Source organism: Corylus avellana, chromosome ca8 (assembly GCF_901000735.1).
Source record: "Corylus avellana chromosome ca8, CavTom2PMs-1.0".
Lineage (NCBI taxonomy): Eukaryota > Viridiplantae > Streptophyta > Magnoliopsida > Fagales > Betulaceae > Corylus > Corylus avellana.
Window position 1 is genome coordinate 19,764,907 of NC_081548.1, and position 24,458 is coordinate 19,789,364.

General features: G+C 37.5%; 3 protein-coding genes across 3 annotated transcripts in view; 1 reads left to right on the forward strand and 2 right to left on the reverse strand.

The window, feature by feature from the left end:
• Nucleotides 1-393: 393 nt before the first annotated feature.
• On the reverse strand, nt 394-12,289 carry LOC132190555 (polyadenylate-binding protein 2-like). The gene is made up of 6 exons (XM_059605581.1): nt 11,978-12,289; nt 11,780-11,882; nt 9,823-9,893; nt 1,423-1,614; nt 1,204-1,325; nt 394-740 (listed from the first exon to the last, which is right to left on the reverse strand). Exons 1-6 carry the CDS (start codon nt 12,107-12,109, stop codon nt 695-697), a joined length of 666 nt encoding a protein of 221 aa, XP_059461564.1. The 5' UTR covers nt 12,110-12,289; the 3' UTR covers nt 394-694.
• A 4,672-nt stretch (nt 12,290-16,961) lies between these two features.
• On the forward strand, nt 16,962-19,898 carry LOC132189753 (cell division cycle 20.2, cofactor of APC complex-like). Its single transcript, XM_059604537.1, has 8 exons — nt 16,962-17,036; nt 17,156-17,257; nt 17,523-17,714; nt 18,165-18,431; nt 18,591-18,693; nt 18,774-19,090; nt 19,368-19,529; nt 19,708-19,898. The coding sequence occupies exons 1-8, from the start codon at nt 16,962-16,964 to the stop codon at nt 19,849-19,851; spliced, it is 1,362 nt and encodes a 453-aa protein (XP_059460520.1). The 3' UTR covers nt 19,852-19,898.
• Nucleotides 19,899-20,049: 151 nt separating this feature from the next.
• Nucleotides 20,050-24,458, reverse strand: part of LOC132191012 (uncharacterized) — an 11,445-nt gene continuing 7,036 nt past the window's right edge. Inside the window, exons 8-16 of the mRNA XM_059606031.1 lie at nt 23,764-24,012; nt 23,632-23,684; nt 23,391-23,462; nt 21,527-21,715; nt 21,017-21,188; nt 20,770-20,888; nt 20,665-20,691; nt 20,521-20,544; nt 20,050-20,403 (exon numbers count right to left, since the gene is read on the reverse strand). Coding sequence (XP_059462014.1) covers nt 20,194-20,403; nt 20,521-20,544; nt 20,665-20,691; nt 20,770-20,888; nt 21,017-21,188; nt 21,527-21,715; nt 23,391-23,462; nt 23,632-23,684; nt 23,764-24,012 — 1,115 coding nt within the window. The 3' untranslated portion in view covers nt 20,050-20,193. The remainder of the gene's footprint in view (nt 20,404-20,520; nt 20,545-20,664; nt 20,692-20,769; nt 20,889-21,016; nt 21,189-21,526; nt 21,716-23,390; nt 23,463-23,631; nt 23,685-23,763; nt 24,013-24,458) is intronic.

The window sequence follows — 24,458 nt, forward strand, 5'->3', positions numbered from 1 at the left end:
ATAAGATAATATGTTTCTATTGGGTAGACATGGCCAGATAAGTCAATGAGGAATTTGTTGTGACTAGAAGCCTAATAGCAATTTTAAGACATTAGTTTTCAATTGTTCATGCAGGAATGAAGGATTCGAACTAATTTAAGCATGGTCCACAATCAATTGAGCTATCCTTTGGGGACGATATACTTTTTTGTTTCTTAATGCTTTTACTTTTCCCAACGACATTACATTTCGACTCTTAATTGTATTAAATTTAAAAAATAAAAAATTGAATTTGTAGTGAATATATGAAATATCAATCTGATACCATATTCTATACCATGATAACTCCTCCAACGGATGAATATACCATAATAAGTAAGGCAAGATTAATTTTCCATAATTCACAATTAGAGCTTGAAAGTCGAAGCAAATAGGTGGTTACTTTTAATTCTCAAATATCTGAGCTCATCCAAACAGAATGGAAAATTACAAATCTAGCGTAGGAGCAACTTATGGAGGCCTAAAGATAATTTTTCACTACAATAAATATTTGCCCTTTTATCCCTTCCATAGCAGGTAAAGGCATGAAATGACAAACATAACACTACAAGATGAAATTTTGGGGGAAAAATCACATTAACCATGTAAACCGTTATACAACATAAGATAATGGTTTTCTCAATTCGCGGAACCCAGTAAAGTAATGGATTCGGCATTAATATGGCCTGTACCGCATGGGTCGTCTGAACCTTGGAACCCTCCTGCACATTGGACAAATCAATCAATAATCAGATTGAGCAATATGAAACATATATTAAACACACACACACACACATACATATATATATATATATAGAGAGAGAGAGAGAGAGAGAGAGAGAGATTGCAATTTGCAGTGGCTTGACAAAGTTTTCACAACAACAAGATTCCATCTGTAAAGAAAAGAAAGAGGACCTAGATTCTTGGGATAAACATACTAAATAGTGGAAAAATGGAGACTGAAACACTAAAAAAGAAGGCACAGACCGATAAAACTGTGTCAAAGATATCTTAGCAATGAATCATATGTAACCAATAAGGTATCTAAAATTTTAAGACACAATCCCAATACAAGCTAAAAGAAAGCAAAGTTAGCAGAGACTCCATTTGATTTCAGAGAAAATCCAGGTATATTTATTTTCTTTCATTTCTAGCAATCAATCTGAGTAAAATTCTAGCGCTCACCCATAACCATATGAAGGATAGACAGGCATGAAGGGCCTTCGGGATGGAAAACCTAAATATGGGTTAGGTCGCCTTCCTCGATATTGTTTCATTCCAGGAATGTTTGTTCGCTTAGCAGAGACCTATAGAAAACCCAAACCCGCCAATAAAAGTAAGCAAGTAAATTCACAAAGTAACTAACAGCAAAATAATAATAATAATAATAATAATAATAAAGACCTTCAATTGACGACCATGCAATTCGGATTCATTTAACAGGAGAGCATTCTGAACAGCATCAACTTCGACAAATTCAACATAAGCAAATCCTTTTGGTTGTCCAAACTTGTCGGTCAAAATCGTCACTCTGTTTACTGTTCCACAAGATTGAAAGTGCTGCTGGACTTCTTCAGGAGTACATGCATAGTCAACCTGAAATTGATAATATGGCATCATAATTAATGTTCCCCAAGTCTCATAATTGTCCAAGAGTATCACACATGAAGTATCATAAAATTCAGAAAGAATACTGGCTCACTTTCTAAATCATTTATTGGTCCAAACCAACCCTAAACAAATTTAACATGCACCAGATAAAGTATCCATGTAGATGTGACCAAGCCCTGACATTTGGTTTCTTTCAAATATACAAATGCAGGTTACCCAAAGTTTCACTTGAGAGGGTCTAAACCACTACTGATAACTATGGGAAGACAAAAAGGCATGCGTTATGCCAGAAGAGCATTCTATGCATGTAGTAATAACTAAAATTAGTAACATAAAATTCCCATAAACCCTTGAACTGTTGATTAACAGACCTTTCCTTGAGAGTTGTGTCATTGTTCAGGATTTTTGAGTTTTTCTGGTTTGTTTTTATTATGAACAGTTAGGATTAAATCAAATTAAAGGCTATGGTAAATAGTTATGAACAGAGCGAGAACAATGACAGTTAAAGGCCTTCAATTCCTTTTTCATTGGATGGTTACCTTCTTTAAGAACCTCCCAACAATATTGAAGAAAGGCCAAAGAAAAACCATCAGGGATTTATTGCCGTCAAGAGCTTTCACCACCTAAACACCTCGCTCTCCTCAGAGTCTCTTTCCAACAACATTAAAAGTAAGACCTTCCAGTTTAGGCAGCCAACTAATTAGTTCTGAATAAAGCAAAGTGTAAAACTGCAAAATATGCTCACTTTGCCCAATCTGATGAAACAAAGCCATCAACCACTAAGGAAACAATGGAGTTGTTCCTTCTATTCAAATTAGCCACTCAATGGAAAAACTTTGTATTCTTGTCTCCTTCCCTCAGCCAAAGGGCACTCGATTTCTATCTCCAAATCACTTCTTCCACAAGAATAATCCTCTCCATGTCACAAGATCTCATCCCTTCTAACCTTTTCCTTATCAAATAAAGATCTTTCTTCAGCAATAGCGTCAAGATCTTGGATTTCATCCAAAAGAGCCTTTTTCTACTTCTGGACATTGCCAAATACCTCCTAATTCCATTTTTTCAAGTCAAGCTTCAAGGCTTTCATTTTGCTAGCCAAAACAAAACTAGGGGAGCCTTGAAACTATAGGATGACCACCATTGTTTCATCTTATCCATGAATCTCTCGAATTTTAGCCACATTCTCAAACATGAAATACCTTAAGTTCCTAACAATATCACCACAATCAAGCAATAACGGAAAGTGATCCAATAGAACTCTAGGAAGCCCCCTCAAAGAAGCATAGGGAAACTAGGCGTCCAAGTCAAATTAGAGAAGAAACCTATCAATTCTGGACCACAACAAAGGATCACGGTTAGACCACATGAAATTACTGCTACAAGAGGAATATTTATAAGGCTTGTTCAAAGATGAACTCGGAGAACTCCACCATAGACGAGTGGGATTCATTAGATCCCTCGCTTGGGAAGTGGATGATATTGAATCACCCTCAATACACCATGGAACATTCCATCAACTAATCAACCCAACCAATTCATCCCAAAGTACTCTTTGGTCACTATCAGCATTAGGACCATATACACCAGCAAAAGCCCACGCAAAGTTGTCATTGACATTTCTAAAGGAGCAAGCCACATAATTGCCCCCACACTACTCAATTTTTTCCACCACCCTCGTATCCCACATTACCATGATTCCTCTAGAAGCCCCTATCATAACCAATAACACCAATTCACATGAAGACATACCCATAAACTGCACACAACAGCCCTAGATACCAAAGCCCACGCAAAGTTGTCATCATCATTTCTAGAGGAGCAAGCCACATAATATGCCACCACACACTCAATTTTTTCCACCACCCTCCTATTCCACATGGAAATGATGCCACCAAAAGCCCCTATCGTACCCAAAAACACTAATTCACATGAAGACAGCCCCATAAACTGCACACAACAGCCCTAGATACCAATTCCCATTTGGCTTCCTGTAAACAAACAATATTGGCCTTCCATCCTCTAAAAAGGTTCTTGATTCTCAAGCTTTTATCGCTCTCATTTAACCCTCTCACATTCCATGTCAAAATCTTTAAGCTTCACAAAGAGCACGCTGGACCCCCTTCCTTGCCTTTTCCTTTGCTAGGCTAACCTCTCTTAGGATCATAATTAGCATAACAAGCTAACCTATTTAATTCTTAGTGCCTTCTGTTCACTGACTTGGGAGGAGGACTATTGGGAGAAGCCGGCCCATTATGATCTCTACTCGCTCTAATGGCAGTGAGAAGCAGTGAGCTGCCCCATCAACTCATCCTCAAACCCCTCACAAGACAACCTCACAACATGCTGAAAACTTCTTATTTTCTGAACCACCAGATCTGAAGCCTCTGAAACAGGCAAACCTAGGTCTTCAATTACAACAAGGGGATGAACATTTAATGGCTCGCTGTCCCTATGCTCTTCCCTAGGATAAAGAACCAAATCCGAAGAAGGCACATTGACCCCACTGCAGATGGCCAGGATTAACCCCGCATCACTGCCTGCCAAAAGGGAAATCCCAATGAGCTCTTGCTCCTTTCCCATGCTTTCTCCCACAATCTTCCCAAAAGGAGGACAAAAGAACCCAGGATTTAAACCTAGAACCACAACTCTCCTCCCATCTCTAAAATCTAATGACCACTCCAAAACTGTTGGAAGGCCCGTTGCATCTGTACTGCCCAAAAAAGAAACGAGTCACATTGTCAACAGAGGAAAATCTCGAAGGTGTGCTCAAATCCAAAGGCCCATCATACTACAAACTCAAAACCTACAAACCCGACACTTGAGTCGCCACCAGAACAATTTGAGGTAAAAGCATGAGCTCTGACAAACGGCAGTGTCAACATGTGGGAGATTGAGGGTACCACCCTTGACGATGAACCACCAGTCGAGGACTCAAAGACTACCCCCTCAAGAAATATTGACTCTCCTTGTCTCCGCTAGGATGATCGACAGCGATTGCGGTAGATGATGGCAAGGCTCATGCATAAACAACAAGATGAACAAAAGAGACACCCATACACGCTCCCTCGACCGAACTTGAAAGAGAACCCACCTCGCCCATTCTAACTTTCCACTTGAGAGTGGAGTTGGGCCTTGATCGGCGTTGGCTTAAACACCAAGAGAGACCTCAAACTGAATCAAGTCTAGCCCCTTAGCACGCGCACTACCAAGTTGAGCTGCCAAATATAAGCTTGATTTAAGCACTCTTGAGCCCTCACTCGAAAGGGCACTCCAAAGACTCATGGAGCTTCTGATATAAAGGATTTTCGTCCGATTAGCCCTGTGGGAAGGACATATAAGATTATTGCCAACGTCTTAACTAATAGAATGAAGAGAGTGATAAATAGGGTCATCTCTAAACCCCAGAATGCTTTTGTTAAAGGTAGGCAAATCTTGGACTCAGTTCTCATCGCCAATGAATGTTTGGATAGTCGAATCAGATCAGGGGAACCCGGCTTGCTATGCAAATTCGATATGGAAAAGGCCTATGATCATATGAATTGGAAGTTTCTACTCTACTTACTGAGAATGTGCAGTTTTGGAAAGAAATGGTGTTCCTGGATTGAACATTGCATCTTGTCAGTGCAATTCTCGGTTTTGATCAATGGATCTTCTTCTGGTTTCTTTGATAGCTCGCGTAGAGTGAGGCAAGGAGACCCTCTCTCTCCCTTCTTGTTTGTAATGGTCATGGAGGCATTTAGTAGGATGATCAATGCCTCGATAAACCGGGGACTCATCTCTGGTTTCTCCGTGGGAGTTAGAGAGTCGGATCGGGTTATTTTCTCTCACCTTCTCTTTGCTAATGACACTTTGGTTTTTTGTGGGGCAGATCCTAATCAGGTAAGAAATACTGGCGCCTTACTTGTTTGCTTCGAAGTTGTTTCTAGATTAAAGGTGAATCTGGCTAAATCTGTCTTGGTCCTTGTTGGTAATATGGATAATGCGGGCATGCTAGCTGGCATTCTGGGATGTGGAACAGCTTCTATGCCTTTGAAGTACTTGGGTCTCCCGTTGGGGGCCCCGTTCAAGGTCAAGGCCATTTGGGAGGACATGTTGGAGAAATATGCTAGAAGGCTGGCCCCATGGAAACGTTTGTATTTGTCAAAGGGGGGGAGGATTACTCTCATAAAGAGCACCTTATCCAATCTTCCCACTTATTTTTTGTCTATGTTTCCTATCCCTGCATCCGTGGCGAAACGTATTGAGAAGATTCAACGTGATTTCTTATGAGGTGAGATTAATGAAGAGTTCAAGTTCCATCTGGTCAGCTGGAACAAGGTCTGTTCTTCGATTTTTGAGGGAGGTTTAGGAATCTGGAATTTGCGTTTGATGAATCAAGCTTTGTTGGGAAAATGATTGTGGAGATTTGCTCATGAGAAAGAGGCTTGGTGGAAAAAGATCCTAGTGGCAAAGTATGGTGCGGTTTAGGGTGGTTGGTGTTCTAGGAAACCTAGTGGATCGCATGGGGTGGGGTTATGGAAGCACATTTGCAGGGGGTGGAGGTTGTTCCAATGCCACATTAGATTTGACCCTGGTCTTGGGTCCAATATCAGGTTTTGGAAAGATATCTGGTGCAGTGACATGTCTCTCAATGATGCTTTTCCTGGACTTTTCAATATCGCCACCAATAAGATGCATCTATTGCGGATAACAGGGAGTGTCTAAATGGTTCTGTACAGTGGAATGTTACCTTCATTCGTAGGGTTCATGATTGGGAAGTGGAGGTCTTGGCCTCTTTTTACACGCTCTTGTACTCGCATACGATGCGTGGGGAAGGGGAGGATAGGATGTGGTGGATCTCTTCATGTAAAGGAAATTCGAGGTAAGATCTTTTTACAGGATCCTTGCCTCTAAAGATCTCATCCCTTTCCCTTAGAAAAGTATTTGGCGCACTAAGGTTCTTTCGAGAGTGGCTTTTTTTGCCTTGACAGTCGCGCTTGGAAAGACTCTAACCTTGGATAATGTTCGGAAGAGAGGTATTGTTATGATAAACCGTTGTTGCATGTGTGAATCGGATGGAGAGTCAGTTGATCATCTCTTTCTTCATTGTGGGGTTGCACGTGTCTTGTGGAATGCCATCTTCACTCGGTTCGGCTTGTGTTGGGTTATGCCTGGTAGCATCAAGGAGTTGCATGCTACTTGGTGGGCGGGTGGCAAATCTCATAATGCTGTTGTGTGGAAGATGGTTCCTCTTTGCCTCATGTGGTGCATCTGGAATGAGAGAAATGCTAGATGTTTCAAGGACTCGTCTAAGAACATTGAGGACCTTATCCACTTCTTCTTGTACACCATTTTCACTTGGACTGCTGGCTGGCTAGCGCCCTTAGTGATCAACTTCCCTGATTTTCTATTTATGTTCTCTTCTTCTTAGTCGCTCTCTTGTATACTCCATGTGTACTAGGGTTGCGGCCCTCTGCTCTTTTGATTTATTCATCTTTACTTATCAAAAAAAAAAAAAAAAAAAAAGCAAATGCCTTCAATTCCCGAGGAACACTGGGCTTACAGGAACTTGAGCCCAAATGAGCCTTTCCCTACCAAAACCTTTACCTACGACATCCTTCCAACAACCTTCATTGGGGCCTTACTCACTAGCACGAATAAACCTCCACCCAAATTGATCGTCTAGAAGCCACCAAGAGGCTTTCAAAATGCACAACTTGCTCCCATAGCATTAAGACAACTCTAAGAAAGCTACCACCTTTTGCAACTCAATGGCATAACTTCTCCAACCCCTCCCTCTAGACCCTTCAGAATGGAAATGAAGCCTCTCCAACCACCACCCACGTATTATGCCAACACCAAATATTGGATATGAATGTTAGAACACCTATCAAAAATGAAACACTACCCACCCACGAGGATTTAACCAGTGCCTCCACCGTGGCCACCAGCCACGCCACACTAACCTTACCAAGAAAACTACATGGGAGACCCCTCCACTCCTTTCGACAACACTTAAAAATTGAACGCCCCCCTTCCACCAATAGCTCGAAAAATTTCGCTTCAACGTAGAACCAGCTCGAAAATCCCATCATGAAACACCAAAAAGCGAGAACTGAGAAGACGTTGTTACTGGAAGAACCAGCAAAAATGTGTTTGCTCAACTAGATTATTCAACTTCATCCAAATCACACTAAACTATTACCCAAGTAAAGGCCCATACCTTTACACACAACATAAAAGCTAAATTGGATATAAAATTTCTAATAGAAATATCAATTGATAAAATTAAGGAATAAATGCAAAATTGGTCATTGTGGTTGGCCTAATTTACAAATCACTCCCTGTGGTTTAAAAAATAATTTACAGGTCCCTAGGGTAGGCCAAAATAACATTTAACTCCATGAATTCATTTTTCGTTAAATGACTTAACGGAAACCGTTACATTGCCACATCACACCCAATAAAAATAAGACACGTGTTCTTTTTTATTTATGCTTGTAAAAAATGACATAAGTTTTTTCACGTCATTTTGAGGCTCCAACACACACTCCACGTCAAATTAAATAAAACCTTATCCCTCTATATTCCCTGTGCCACCGTTAGGCCTGGGTATCAGTCAAAACGGTCCGGTTTTGGCTCTTATCGGTTATTAATCGATAATTTTCGGTTAAACGGTTTATTAACCGATACCGAACCAATAAGAATTTTAACCGAAATTATCGGTTATAACAATACACGGTTAAACGGTTCAACCGAACCGTTTAACCGTGGGCTTTATATTGATTTATTTTGTTGGGCCAAAAATGAGTTTTTTTTACTTTTGAGAGCCTAAATACTTTTTGTTGGGACCTAATTATTTGTTTTTTGGGCTAAAAATTGAAGTTTTTTTATATTGATCCACCACAACTTTTTTTTTATATTATAAAATGTACAAAGCAAATGGACTAATTAACATAATGAATGCTAATTAGACTAACAAAACTAATTAATGAAAAATGCTTTCACCAAAGGTAAAGAAATCTCATCCAATGCCATCACTAAAAAAAAAATCAAACCTACCCAAACCCAAATTAAGATAAGGTTACATAGGTCTATATATAATTCCAAAACTACGTCGTTTTGACATCCCTACTTAACGGTTTATATCGAGTTAAACGGTTAACCGATATGAAATTTCTAACCGAACCGATAAGCATACCGGTATAAAAAATTTAACCAATAAGGATATCAGTATATCGGTTACGGTTAATATCGGTTCGGTCGAAACCGGTACACGGCCGGTAATCGGCAACCGGTTAATCTGCCCACCCCTAGCCACCGTTGTCTTCATCTTCCCCTACAATTCTTACCGTCGTCTTCATCTTCCCAAAAAGAAAATGACACAAAGAGAGAGGAATAGATTGTTTCCGATGCCTGGAAACAATCTTTGAAGATGCTTCAATGCCAAAAAAACAAATCCAAATTTCCATAGAAAGACAGCCCAAAAATGCACTAATCCAAAAACGAAGATACCCAAAAATCCCAGAGTAACTCACAAATCAAAGATCACACCCATCGGAAGATGAAGATGACGGCAAGAATCGTTGGGGAAGATGAAGACGACGGTGGCACAAGGGATATAGAGAGATTAGGTTTATTTAATTTGACGTGAAGTGTGTGTTGGAGCTTCAAAATGGCGTGGAAAAGCTTATTTGTCATTTTTTAAAAGCATAAATAAAAATGAACACGTGTCTTATTTTTATTGGGTGTGATGTGGCAATGTAATGGTTTATGTTAAGTCATTTAACGGAAAATGAGTTCAGGGAGTAAAATGTTATTTTGGCCTACCCTAGAGACCTATAAATTATTTTTTAAACCACGGGGAGTGATTTGTAAATTAGACCAACCACAAGGACCAATTTTGCATTTATCCCTAAAATTAAGCATCATTTACTAAAATAAATTAGTCTATTCATATAAATGCTTAATCAATTAATAATTAATTATATTCTCAATCAAAAATTCCTTTCAACTTGGTAGCAACACCAACAGAAAAATCCAATCGTCTATTCAAATTGATATTTTCCAGAATAAAAAGTACCCTATATAAATATCCAATAAATGGAGAGAAGAGCATGCAGAAATATATATATGATATTATGACTTGTATATGATATAATTTCAGAGAAAATAAATTGATATGGGGCAAGAAAGGGATTGTTAAAACCTCACATTACCAACATAAATGGATCGAGCATCCACCTCCTCCTTTTCAGCCAGAGTTGCAGAAGTGCCAGATGAATCTTCATATATATTCAAAAAGAGCATATTCATTAACTAAATATTATAAATATTCTTATTTAAAGAGTCAAGTCTTGCCATAAAAATTAAATTCAGCATCAAACAACATACATGCCATATGTGGTTCAAAATGATTTTTAATCTGGCCGCCTACTATATAATTATATGAAAATCAAAAAAGATGTACATCAATTCAAAGGTCTCTGTTAAAATACTAGCAATCAAGTTCTTAAGATTACTGTTAGATTGGACGGCCACAACTGATTGCTTTGCTTTGGCTTCTCTAATTGACTACTAAGATTTACTGCATTTGGAGACTAGAATTGGTGTTTTAGTTTTTTTTTTTTTTTTTTTATGTTTCTCGTGTACACCTCAGGCACTAGGGTTGCTTCCTTTTTTTTTTTTTTGCTCTTATCAATGAACTAAAACCTTGTCCAAAAAAACGCAACAATTATAGATCATATATTATAGCACATCCTAGACACAATGAAAAGTCTCCAACTATCAATTAAAAATTAATACTGCTGTTAAATTCCTAGCCCAGAACCAGGATTATGATCTTACTTCTTTCCCCCCATTGATTCTTTAGAAATATGCTTTTTTTTTAACAAGTAATTAGCCCCAATGGAATCCATAAAGCACGATCCTTTTCATGTAAGTGATAAATTTAATTAAAAGGGCACACTTAAGTACACGGGGTCTATAAGAGAATCACACACACACACACACACACAAAAAAAAAAAAAAAAAAAAACCAACAACAACAACAAAAAGAATTATTACCAAAGTTTACAAAGGGCTAAGCTACTAAAAGTCGTCAAACACTAAAACAGCGACATCCGCAACAACATAGCTCTTAGATAGCAAGATAAAATAACCTGTTTCAAAGCCCAGCACTGAGGCTTTCAGCTTTACGCCTATCAAGAGGCACAAACAAATTAGGAAACCCTTTTGGTGTAGAGTTAGGCCTCCATAGTAGTTGTTTGAACCTTAATAATTCTTATTTTGATCATACTATTAACAAGCTTTCATATTTTGAAAATATATTTTGTATCTAAGGGTCAGAATCAGCTCTTGTTAGGATTTTATAATTTACCAAAGGCTTACGACTTTTTCTTTGTTCACTTGTGTAAGTGGTGTTTTCCAAGTTCCCTGAAGCTTTCTACCACTTCAAAATGAAACGGACCAGATCAACCATCTGACCATCACTTAAACCCACATTTTGTCAAGCTCATCAAACAAGCAATCCTAGCACCTGAGACTACAAAATTCAGCCTCTGTTAATTTATACAGCACTGTTCAACACATCCACAATTAATCTTTAATCGTTTTAGTTGGACCCCAAATCCATAGCCAAAGTCATTTCAAGCCATTTAACCGACCTATTAATTTCAAATCGGCCTTCAGTCATCAGCCAACAAGACCCAGAAAAATCCTGAACCTAGTTTTCATAATCACAACCCCCCCCCCTTCTCTCTCCCACCCTAACACCTTTAAAACACTTTCACAAGCCCTTCACATAACTGACCACCTTCCTTCACAAAGACATCCTCTAAACTTTGAATTCCTGCATCAAAGACCCTAGCCATAGTAGCTGTTGGTTCAATTTACATATCTTATTTATCCTAAAATAAAAAATCAAAAATCAAAAATCAAAGTCTACGTGATATTCTCCCATGCCTGCTCCCAATAAACCTAGTAAATCAAACAGTATGGCTAAATCCTCAAAATATAAACTTGAGATTCCAATTTCTTTACTTTACCCACCTTTTTCGCCACAAACAACCAGAACATAAAGCAGACAACACCACCATATATATATATATATATAGAGAGAGAGAGAGAGAGAGAGAGAGACAGAGACAGAGAGACAGAGAGAGAGAGAGACCTTGAACAGCGCCCATCTCCTTCTCGACCTTGGCCTGCATTTCTCGAAGAGCGCCGGCTTCTTCTTCGATTTCCTTAAGCCTCTTCTTCATGTCCTCCAACTCCTATCCAAAAAGAAAGCACCATACAAACCAAATTACATATGTCCGCACACACACACACACACACGGATGTTGATTGAAAGGAAGGGTGAGGGAACCTTGGAGTTGGGGTCTTGAAGATCCTCTTCGTCGACCCTAGTAGACATCTCCACGTCGGCGTCCATCTCGCCCTCGTCGGGGATCTCTCCTCCGTAAACTTCGTGCTCTTGCTCTTCGTGTTGCTGCTCCATCTCTCCTAGTCTTTTTACTCTTCTTTTGTTTATCAGTGTGAGACCGCCACTCCAATCCTTCCTATTCCCTTGGCTATTGAGCTTGGGATCGGGTGGTCCGGGTACAGAGTGCACTTTTGGGGGAGAATCTTCAATTAGGGTTTTAATGGATCGACACTCGGCAGGGGTATTTTCGGATTCTTCCTCTGTATCCAATTCCTCGTAGTAAAAGACTTTGGCCATACTATGTGAAATTCATCTTTGCTTCACATCTAGAGATTACTATTTGATTTGTTAATTTTTCGTATGCATTTGAGTTTATTGATTAATTTATTTTTTCATATAAAATAAACATTATTAAAAAAATTTATATTTTGTAAATTGTATTAATTATTTTATAAACATCGCAATGATAGAATAATTATTCAAAAAAAAAAAGAAGTAATATATGACATTTCTCTTCTAACTAAGGATATAATAGCTAGCCTTTGGTTGGTACCATAGATCACCTCTTCTTTCCTAAAAGGAATATAAATGTTCCTAAAAGATAAGGATATAATTGTTGTGCTCAAATTTACTTGTCAAGAAAATTAGGGAAGAAAAGTAATCTTAACATTAATGTTAGAATGATGACTCGTGTCTTTCTTGTATTCTTCTAAAATTGATAAATTGATCTGGCTTTTTAAACTACCAATGGATTTATTAATTTTAGGAGGATACAATCATACAAAAAAGACATGAGTCTTCTTTTTAGCATTATTTAGGGTGCGTTTAGGATTGTGATTTCGCAAAAATAATATGCATTTTTAAAAAATATCGCAAAACGTAAGACGTTTGGCATTACGATTTAAATTTTTAAAACACACTTAATTTAAAATAGGAAGAAAAAAAAATTTGCGATTTCTATAAGCAGGCTAGGAAATGCTTATTTGAAAAAAACGCGAATTTAAACCAAAATCAAGATTTTGCATAATAAATATTTGATAAAAAAAAATGTTTTTTAACATGGTTTACCAAACGCCTTGCGATTTTAAAAAGTAGCAATTTCAAAAACACAATTTTAAAAAATGCAATTTTTAAAAATGCACTTTTTAAATTGCATTTAACCGCAATCTCAAACAGATCCTTAGGCTCGTTTGGCAACCCAAACAAGCCCTCAATCTTACCAGAACATTCTTTTATCTTCGCTTTTTATGAGGGAGAAAAAAGTAAGAGAAAAAAATGTTGGGAGTACTACACCAAATTTTGACAGGACCACCATAACAATATTTTTGTAAGTGTCTCATTATGCCTCGACTCATTTGGTCATATTAGATTAAACATCTTTGATCCCTCTCGAGTTCAATAACTAAGAGTAATGCTTAACCTTTGAAGAAACATGGTATACCTACAGTTATGTTGCAACATCTAAGAAGCTACACAACCCGCCGACAATGAATACAAATACAATACAGATGTGTTCCCAAATAGTCTTTCATTCGCCCTCATGTTAATCGCTTTCCTACCAATGCACTTTTAGACCGCATCATACATAAACATAAAGAGCATGCTAAAGTAGCATACACTAAAACATCAACCTCGTGATGTAGTCAAATGTCAAAGAGGGCATAAATAAGGTCATTAACTATGGCCTATGGGACTCACATGGTGAGGAAGCATGGATCAATTCACCTACCTCCAATGTTGATCGAACAATAACATGTATTATGAAATATATGCTACAATGAAGTTCTCATTTCAAAAGAGTGCATGTCTAAGCTCAATACGCAGTATAGATTTTAGTCTAGACTTTATCGAAGCAGCTTAATCTAAGACCTCCATATGCTTGTTGTCTCAAGCGCCAAATTAAGGTATTGCATTTGACTAATTACATGCTACATGGATTGTGAGCTATCTATGCACGGTTTTAATAATAATAAATATATCATCTTAGTCCTAGCTAATGCGACATATGTATGTGTCAAACTAACTATGTATGCTACATAAACATTAAGGGACACAATGTTTCATCTTTGCTTACTACCTAATCGCCAGAGGCAATTGTTCGTGTGAGTGAGCCGATCCAAGCATGTTGACTACCTCTTTCTATCAGCTTAAGCTTTTACGATAAGTAGTAATTTAACATGATATAAGAGCAAAATATCTTGAGTTCAAACCTTAACTCCATCATTTACACACGCATTTCAACTAAATATTTCAAGTGTTAGCATTACCTATTAAAAGAGAGTTTGAGTCAACACGTGAAGAGGAGTATTAAAGTACTAATTATTAAATTTACCTCTCTATCGACTTATATTTTTGCGATAAATGGTGATATGGTAGTAAAGAAGAATGCCTGCCATGCCAAGAATTGTTATTATTTCAAAAATTATGATTAAAAAAAAAAAAAACCTTTTTCATATGAATGCTTGGTGTGGGCTTATAAGAAAAAGTCAGCTGGAACAACGCCTTTGTTTAGTGGGAAGGCATTGACATATTTCATATCAATTTGGTTGATGTTGCCACGAGAATCATGAGCCCCACAAAGTGAAGGATTGGAAAGGAGTAGACAAGTAAAAGGATTCATCTATAAAGCTTTGCAATTACTCACTCTTAACACTTTTGCTTCATTCCAGTCAAAAAAGTTCACTGCCCACCAACCCCCCACCCCCTTGGACTTGTTCATCCCAAAAAGCATAAAACAAAAAGGTCAAAGCTACTCTATTAGGAAACTATTTTGGGTTCTCAAAAGTCTTTCTCAAATATAAATTGGTTTGGTAAGGTTGTGAGAAGTGTTTTGGATTTTCAATTTTGAAATTTTGAATTTTTTTTTTTTGAAAGGTAGAAATTGAGAATTGATTTGGTGGCCACATTTAAAAAAGTTTGGTATGTAGGTCCATAAAAAAATTACTATGTAAACTTTTTGAAAGGTGTTTGTAAAAAACCAAAAAATTGAGAAATATTTCTACATAATAATAATTTTTTTTTTTTTTTTTTAAAAAAAATGTTGCTAGTGGTGATCCGACGGCCACCGCATAGCTGCCGGACGACCTTGATGGCCACCACATTGCTGCCAAAAAGCCTTGGTAACCACAACTTTTTTGCGACTATGTTGAGAAGTGAGTTTTTATATTTAGAAAGAGTTTTTAAACTTTTATCAAAAGTACGACTTGGCATTTTTTAAGAAAAAAAGTCAAATAAGTATTTTTTGAGGTTTTTATTTTTATTTTTTATTCATCAAAATGACTCATTTATACTTTGCAAAGTTTTATATGTACTAAAACTATTTTTTAAGCTCTTCAACGCTATTCTAAACATGCTCACATGCAATTGCATATTTCGGTTTTAAGTTTCCTTTTCTGCACAGAATATGTTCCCATTATGGTTAGCTAATTGATGCAGTTGACAAATGGAAGATAAAATGCAGAACAAAGACAAGGACCAGGCAATTTGGCTAGAGGCTCCACGTGAAATTATGTAGAGGTCCCAATTCGATTCTTTCATATATATCCTATAAATAGACTCTCTCTAACTCGTAGTATTTGCAACATCAATCCCTTCTAGCCATGAAATATTGGAGATGAAGAGAGATCTAACATGAGAATAAGAGTCTTGTTTGGTAGCCAAGGATGACTTGCTTGCACTTTTTTAGAGGTTTCAAGTGTGTGATTATTCATTTATTTGAGCATAGAAAGAAACTCTTGAATGGCTCGTAGGCAAGCTTCCTGGCTAATCTGATAGACTCTTTTTTCTCATGCTCGGCCTTCTCTTCTTCTAAGCAAGCTCTCAACATTTTTTTTTTTTTTTTAGTGTTGATTTGATGATTAATTTTTACTAACACGATATTCTGAAACATATCGTAGTAGCGGGGTCGAGCATGAGTTTAAGAGGAAGAAAGAAAAAATCAATGATGTTTGGTACCCAAGGATGGCCTACCTTCTCCTCCAAAGATGTTTAAGCGTATGGTTTAATCCCCATAACTCTTTTTTTTTGGGTAATTAACTAGTTTTCAAAATTCAATTTCATATCCATGTAACTTTGCTCAAATTTTGGACTTTGAGAAAATAATTTCCTCTAAGATATTTGCTTGGCTACATGTTACCAAACCCTATCAATTGTGCCATAAGTCATTCCTTCTAGGGGTGTAAATCCAGTTTTGATTATCAGTTATTGGCTAAAACCGCTAATTAGAATTGGGGTAGACAATTGGTCAATTTTAAAAACCGAAACTAGTAACCGGTTACCAGTTACCCGTTTGGTAGCCGGTTATCTGGACTAGTAACCGGGTCTTTAAAAAATTAGATATGTTAGGCCTATTTTGGATATTTGACATATTTTTTGAGCTTAATTTAGCCCATTTTTTAAAAAAACAATTAGGACTTTTTTGACCTAATAAGCTATGCTTTGTTGTGATCGTTCAAAAACAAAAAATAAAAAACCTAAAGTAAATGACATTGTTTGACATTTTAAAAAATAATATATATAATTGTGTCCAAAACAGGAAAATGTTCAACCCGACCCGCTTTTGAATAAAAAACTAATTTCACTTATTTGTTTCTCTTGAATGTAACCAAATTTTTAGTTGATTAGTCAAAAGCTATAAACTAAAAAGAAAATAAACAAGAAAAGTAGTACTTTTTTTCTTTCTCAGGGAAGGGTTTGATCAGGCTCTTGCAATCCGACTCAACCCGACCCGACTAGATAATACACCTCCAAATTATCCGAAAAGTTACAACGGTCGAGTTTCCCTCGATAAAGAGCAGAAATCAATTTGCGCGGGAGATAACAGACCCAAGGCCCCTGCTTCTCTATCCCTCCACTTTCTTCTTCTCCTTGAGAAGAATTCTTAAAGACCCAAAAAGAAAATCGAATCAAATTGTTAAAGCAACCTAAAATGTCGAAACTTCCATCAGATCGGTACTCTCCCACTCGCCTCATCACCAACCCCACCACCCAATACGACTTTCCGGTACTCACAACCCCCCCTACCCATTTTTTTTTCCTTCATTTTCTTCGTCATCAAGAACTTTCTTTTTTGCAATTTGGTTACTGATAGCTTTGTTCTTTTGGCATTTGGTATTTTTCAAGGGAGACCGGTTTATACCGAATAGGAGTTTGATGGATCTTGATCAAGCCCACAGCCTGTTGACAAGCCGGATCAAGAAAGCTTGCAATCCCACTAATTTTAATGTACGTTTGACCATTCTTGCTTTTTTTGTTCTTCCTTTTTTTTTTTTTTTCTTGTAAATCATTAATGGTTTATTCGCATTACTGGATATTCAGTTTTTGATTTAGATTCATGGGTTTTTGGTTTCTGTCCAAATAGATAAAAGGGTATTACCGTTCTTGCATTTTATTTCGTTATGTATGGTGTAAAGAATATCTTGAGAGCTTCAAATGAAATGGTAATGTTTTTTTTTTTTTTTTTTTGATCTCTTATCTTTTCTTTGCGCAGGAGGTATACCGACAGAAAGTGGAGGAGAAGCTCAGCTTGGATTCAGAAGGGAGACCATTTAGAATGTTGGTTTTTAGGGGAAGCCCGAAATCAAGTAGAAGATCGATTCGTCTTATTGATGAGATGCGACGGGAGGAGTTGGAGGCATTGGATAATAGTACAAAGCAGTGTCAACTTCGGAATTTTCCCAAGGTACTCGTATTCTTTTCTTAATTTCTACTAATTCCCTCGTAGTTCTGCTTATTTAGATTTATGTTATTAGGATATACTGAGAATTGTCCTGGATCTATGAAGGAGAAGAGATAACTGTAAATAGCAGTGCTTTTGGTCATGATACTGCTTTACATTCTATTGCTTGTGTTGGAGCTTCAGACTTAATAGAGGACAGGCATTCTGCAGTGTATATCATTTTAACTTCTTTGAGATTGAAGTTGATTTTGGTACGCAGATTAATTCTTTCACTGAATGTTTGTGGGTTCAGAAATATTTCGAACTGGGAAAAGAAAAGATATGAAAACTGTATAATCTAAGGAGAAGTTTTTCCTACGTTAACAAATGAATTTGTAAAAGGGGTTGAAAATTTAGTCCATTCATTGTTTACACTGTTCATTTCTGAGATAGTTTATTTGTGTGTATGTGTAGAAAGAAGCTAGGATTCTGGATGCTCCAAACATTGTGAATGACTTCTATATGAATATCATGGATTGGGGAAGAAACAACGTTCTTGCCGTTGCTTTGGGTTCAGAATTGTACCTGTGGAAGTCAGATAACGGGAACGTACAAAGATTGTTGCAAGTTGGTGCCAATGACTACCCTTCAAGTGTTGCCTGGTCGGAGGATGCCAAAACACTGGCTGTTGGATATTTGCATTCCAACCTTCAACTCTGGGATGCCGAGACTTCTAAAATTGTCAGTGCTCTGTCTCTGTGTGTGACTCTGTTCTCTCATTTCTGATAGGAAATATGAATTTCATCATTAATTATGTTAAATCACCACTTGTTTCAAAAGCTTAATCGGATAGAAATTGATAAATTTAATCGTTTAATTTATATTCTAACATATTGACAGGTTAGAAGCCTAGAAGGTCATACAGGTAGAGTAGCAGCCACTGGATGGAATGGTCAAATTCTAACATCAGGAAGCCAGGACAAATCCATAATCAACCATGATGGTAATTCAATTATTCTATTTTAAGGATAATAATTAATTGACAGAATGAGATGATTCAATTACACATGCTTTGTTTGGCAGTTCGAGCAACAAATAATATGACCTCGCGGATACAAGTACACACTGAAGAAGTGTGTAGTTTGAAATGGTCAAGCAGAGGCAATATATTGGCAACTGGTGGTAACGAAAATCTGATATACATATGGGAATCTTCCAAAATGAGCTCATTCAATTTCTTGCATCGTTTCAATGAACATTCCGCTGCAGTCAAGTCCCTTGCTTGGTGCCCATATCAGTCTGATGTACTTGCCTCTGGAGGAGGCACAAAAGATGGCTGCATTAAGATATGGAATACACAAAAAGGCACCTGCATCAGCAGCTTAGATACCAAAGCTCAGGCAGGTTCCATGGTTTCTATGCTCTAATTTTTCATTTGAATTTCAATATAAAAGATATCAGGACGAATAGCATAGATCATATCATTTTTAAGGTGCCAATGAAGGTGGATCTTGGTTGGAAGGGGAATAGGTTGTTAGATTTGTCGCCTTCAGTTCGATCTAAGGTCCGTTGCTTCGGCATCGGTACCGGAAACTTGTAGTCAACAAATGCTATTGATATGCCTCTGTAGTCTCTCTTTTCTCATTATGTGCGGTGCCTTTGGCTTTATGTATCCAGGTATGTGGACTGGAGTGGAACAGGCATCACAAAGAGATCATGAGTGGCCATGGCTTCAGCGCAAGTGAGAATCGGAACCTGCTATGCTTATGGAGGTACCCATCCATGACTAAAGTAGGAGAATTCAGGCGCCATGCTTCCAGAATCCTCCACCTCTCTCAGGTTTGAGTCTGCAAGATTTTACCTAGAAATTTATTCCCATAGAATTTGGATGGTTCCATTTCTGCTTTATATCACACCCAATGAACAAAATTCATCATTAAAAAACAAGGCAGTTTGAAGAATGGCAGCCATCATTACAAATAGTTTACTGACAATTCAGTTTACTGATTTACTGCAGAGCCCTGATGGTTTAACTGTGGCATCGGCTGGGGCAGATGAAACTCTTCGCTTTTGGGATGTTTTTGGACCACCGAGTACTGACAATTCAAGAATCTCAGAGCTGGAAGGCCTTTTGTCTCTTAAAACATCACCCCTAAGATGATGGGAACTGAAACAATCGGTTTTCTCAGGCTTGGTTCCTTCTTTTCTTGTTATCTATATGCTCAGTTTTTGCACAAAAGAGCACAGTGAATCATTTTAGTTCCTTTTCAAGGTCAAGAGATATATTGCATTGGGTCTTGGAAACAAGAACATGAAAGAAACACAAAGAATTGTGATGAAGAAAAATGTTGTTATATTCTAATTATTGTGCAAAAGATTGCTGACAAACCATTTTACCTAGTGTACCTGCTCAAGCTGACCTCTATATCACATTTAAATGAAAAATAAGAGAACCAACCAAAAGATATTTCTCAATTGACTGTCACTGCAAAACAAACTGAATTCATTCGGCCTCCGAATCATCAGTACCACTGTCCACATACATCTCAACCGCTTCTTTGTCTGCCTTTCTCTCCGCTTCATCTCTTTTCTTCCTTTCTTCCTCTTGCTCTCTTTCAGAAGCTCGAGCCTTTGCGATTTCAAGTCTAGAACTGATTGCTTCCCATGATACAAGCTTCTCCATGAAGATTGATATGTAATCAGGTCGACGGTTCTGTTAGCAGAAAAACAACACAATTGCCAGATTTTTACTTATATGAGTCTATTAGATTGAAGAAACAGATAATTTATTGTCAAAAACTGTATTTCATGTTTCATAGCTGAGCCTCACCTGAAAGTCAAGGTAGTAAGCATGCTGTTGAGACAAATCACATTTAGAAGGAAAATCAGTTCTCAGGTAATAATAGTTGTTCCCAAACAGAAGCTTACGAGTAAACACATTAAATTAGGAGCAAAGTGTAAAAATGATAAGTACCTCCCAAACATCAATGGTAAGGAGTGGCTGCAAGAAATCAACAAATATTAGCAGATGTAACAATGAAGGTGAATTAGGAAGATTATAGTCCATCAAAATACTTACAGAATAGTCCCAGACAAGTGGATTGACAGCATTGGGACTCTTCACTATCACAAGCTTTTTGTCCTCATCAGATGGACGAGGATTTACTGCATTTCCAACATCTAGTCTATTCGCTTTATCTAGAGAAATGAAAACAGCAGGATTCATTACTCCCTAACAAATTTAGCTACAGAGTACTACAGCTCAACTAAGGAAATTTGGAACAAAATGAAAAAATTGCCAGGCTAGGAGGCAAGAAGCTACTCACAAGCAAGCCAGGCCCAACCAGAACCAAACTGTGTAGCTGCAGCTGACTTGAACGCTTGCACAAATTTTTCATAAGACCCAAAGTCCCTTTCAATCAGTTCTAGAAGATCCCCAACTGGCTTTCCTCCACCGCCTGGTTTCATGGATTCCCAAAAGAAGTCATGGTTCCAAATCTGCAGATTGGTAAAACGTACTAGTTGGGAAACTTCAGCAAAGAAACCAATGTGTGTGTGTGCGTGAGAGAGAGAGAGAGGGGTGAGAGAGAGAAAGGGGAGTACTTAAGTAGTCTAACAATTATGCAAACTTAAAAATTATGCGTGATAGATTGATACTTTAACTAGTAACCATCTGACCTTTAGCTTAAACAATTATTATAAAAATTAATGAATTAATCAATACAATTATATAATTCAAAAGTAAAAAATATCTTCACATCAACCTCACAAGCTTTAAAACTCAAAAACTTTTTAAAATAATGACAAAATCATGCTTCTGCATAAGCACAGCATACCTGAGCTGCGTTGTTGAAAGCTGGAAGAATATCACCTTTATTGTATGATATAACTATGACATCTTCCAATGACATCCCGTCTAGCTCTGTTCCTACAATTTGTTTGTTTAAGTTCTCCACATAGCCCCTGTGGTGCTTCCCCCAATGATACTCCAGGGTCTCTTTGCTCATATGTGGCTCCAAAGCATTCTGCCAAGAGTGAAATAATTAAATAATTACCGTTGGCTCAAATTTGTCAAACAGTTTAGATAAGTATAGCATGAATACTTCACCAATATCTCTTACAGTTAAAGTTGCAAGAGATCATCAATATTTCTCTTTTCATGAAGTTTAATTGCTGTTGACAATGGACAAAGAAAATTGATATAAACAGTTTGTTTATCACACATTTGGCACTGGAAAGCAGTGAAATCATGAAGCAAGAGTAACCAACTGATAGGCCAGGCTTGATGACATAGAAAGATTTCTTGAACGCTAAATCTGATTCAAGATCATTTTTGAGCTGTATATATGGATACTAGAAATTGGAGCACACATAATGCATATCTTTCCAAAAAAAAGATCATGAATTTTGTTCAATGAAGTTTTATTCGTTAAGAGAAAATAGGGAGACAAGGGAGTTTGTGGCCACCATCTGAAGGTAGTCCTCGGGAGAAACAGGATAGGGGAGATTTAGGTGATTCTTCCGTTATTTATCCCACTTAAAATTAAATTTAACTAATATTAGTAATGACATTTTTAATTAATTATCTCCTCAATAGCTGAATGAATAAGGTTTGTTTTAACTGTATAGATATTGGTTGAGGTTTTACTTGTCCCGCCTGCAGAAAAAACATGGTGGTTTGATGTACAAGAGCTTAGTGAGGTTAGGCTTGGCAGAAAACAAATTCTGGAAAGGAATTAAAGAGTCTTTTTATAGGTTTAATCAAACGGTTTCCAGTCCGGTTTGCTGCAATCAGATGCCTTTTCCAAATGAAATCAAGTCTGGTTTGCTGCAGAAATCTTGTTCAAGTCTACTCAACCACCAAAACAAAGCAAGATGCAGTAGAAGTTTCAATATAAGCCATAACTCAATTAAGCCTATACAAATAGTCGAGATAAGTTTCATGCAATTATAACAACATAAGCTTTAAACAAGACCATCAAATATGACCCAGAAAAAAGATCTAATAAAGCCAGAGTGCACGGCAAAGATCTAGGTCAATTAAGCACATTCCAAAGAAAAATATACAAAGCCAATGTTGCATTATATTATGAAAGTGTCAAATGTTATATAGTAGGACTGTCAAGTCATGCCAAAGAAGGATCTTCTTGAGGCTCATGATCAAGCTGAAGGTGGGCTAAAGCTACACAAATCGAGACCACGTAATGCTAGTCTTGCATTAAAGTTGGAGAGAATTCAAGCTCATTGAAAGTAGAAACACGATTGAAGGTCCTCTCACTAAACTCTAGAACACAAAAGAACCCCAAAATTAATATATGGCATGGAACATATATTCCCATATAATACATTTGGCAAGCAGGTAAGTTAGTATTAAAGTGAAAGACATCCAAGGCCAGTGCGAGCAAAATTTACACTATAACCACTAAATTGAGCAAAATTTGGTATAATTATCTCTATTAAAATTGAGAATGATGATCATGATAAATTAAGCTGAGATTGTGCCCAGCAAATTTTTTATAAGCCAAATGAAGCCTATACCCATAGAAATTTTCATAAAATGTGAATTAAGATGATAGTCATGAAAAGCCCAAAAGGCATCCAATGTCACCTGCAGGAACAGGAAAGATCTAAGCTTTTCCAAAGCCCATAAATAATATATATTACAGCAGTATTTATAAAACTAGAATCATCAAATCTTACCAGTGGATATGGAGGAGGCTTGAGATCAAATTTTGCAGTAATTGCCGGCCCACTTTTCCTCTTACAACGTCGCTGTAGCATACAAACATCAAAATGTTTCTTTTAACCAAGAAAGCAAGAAAAGAAAAAAAAAATGGAATCTCAAATATGTAACACAATTTTTATAGATATCCCATTTTTTTGCTAACATGAAACCATACTCTTCTGACTAAAAAACATAATGCTGAAGCTGAAAGCAGACCTCTTTGTTTGTCCATCGGATGGTACGAGGTGAACCCGGAATTCCATGAAGCCCTGTAAATTAAACTTAACAAATGTAAGAGAGACAGAGACAAAGACACAGACAGAATGCTGTATTAGGAATGTCGACGACCTTGGCGAGGAAGAAGGGCGCACGTTGGCCAGGTAGAGGCAGAGGATGCTACTACCATTCCTTGTGTTATCCTTTTCCTTTTCTTTTTCTTCTTGTTGTTTTCAACCGGCGCCAGAAATCTCCGAGTTTGAAGAAGAAAAAGAATTGAGATTTGAGAGGGAAGTACAGTTGTGGTAGTAGTTGTACTTCTTGCGCCCAAGAGTGGAGGTGTAGTAGTACTTCCGTCCTTCACTTCGAAGTTGGGCTGGGCTGGGCTTCAAGATTGAGTTCAGTCGCCGACATAATCTCCAACGCTACAAGTTTGTACTCCGAGTACTGGGGCTGACGGCAGAATTGGGTCCTTTCCACGTAGCGGTCTCCATGTAACGTTATTATTTACCCAAAAAAAAAAAAAAAAAAAAAATCTTTTATACCCGTTTTACGATCCCAAATTAATAACCGACACATAAGCGAAAACATAAAAAGTGCATAAAAATAAGTTAGACTAAAATACACTAAATTTTAGGGTGATAAAATCTCTAAAGGGTTAACCTTTCACCTCTAGGTTTTAGTTTTGAATCTAAAGACGATTTTGAGGCATTAGAAACGGGTTTTGAGACGGGTCACGACTGTTGGGGTTTGAGGAGTTCACCGCCGGCCAGACCTGTGGGTCCAGCGAGACCCATGGCGTGGGTCCGTGAGTCTGCCAGACTCGC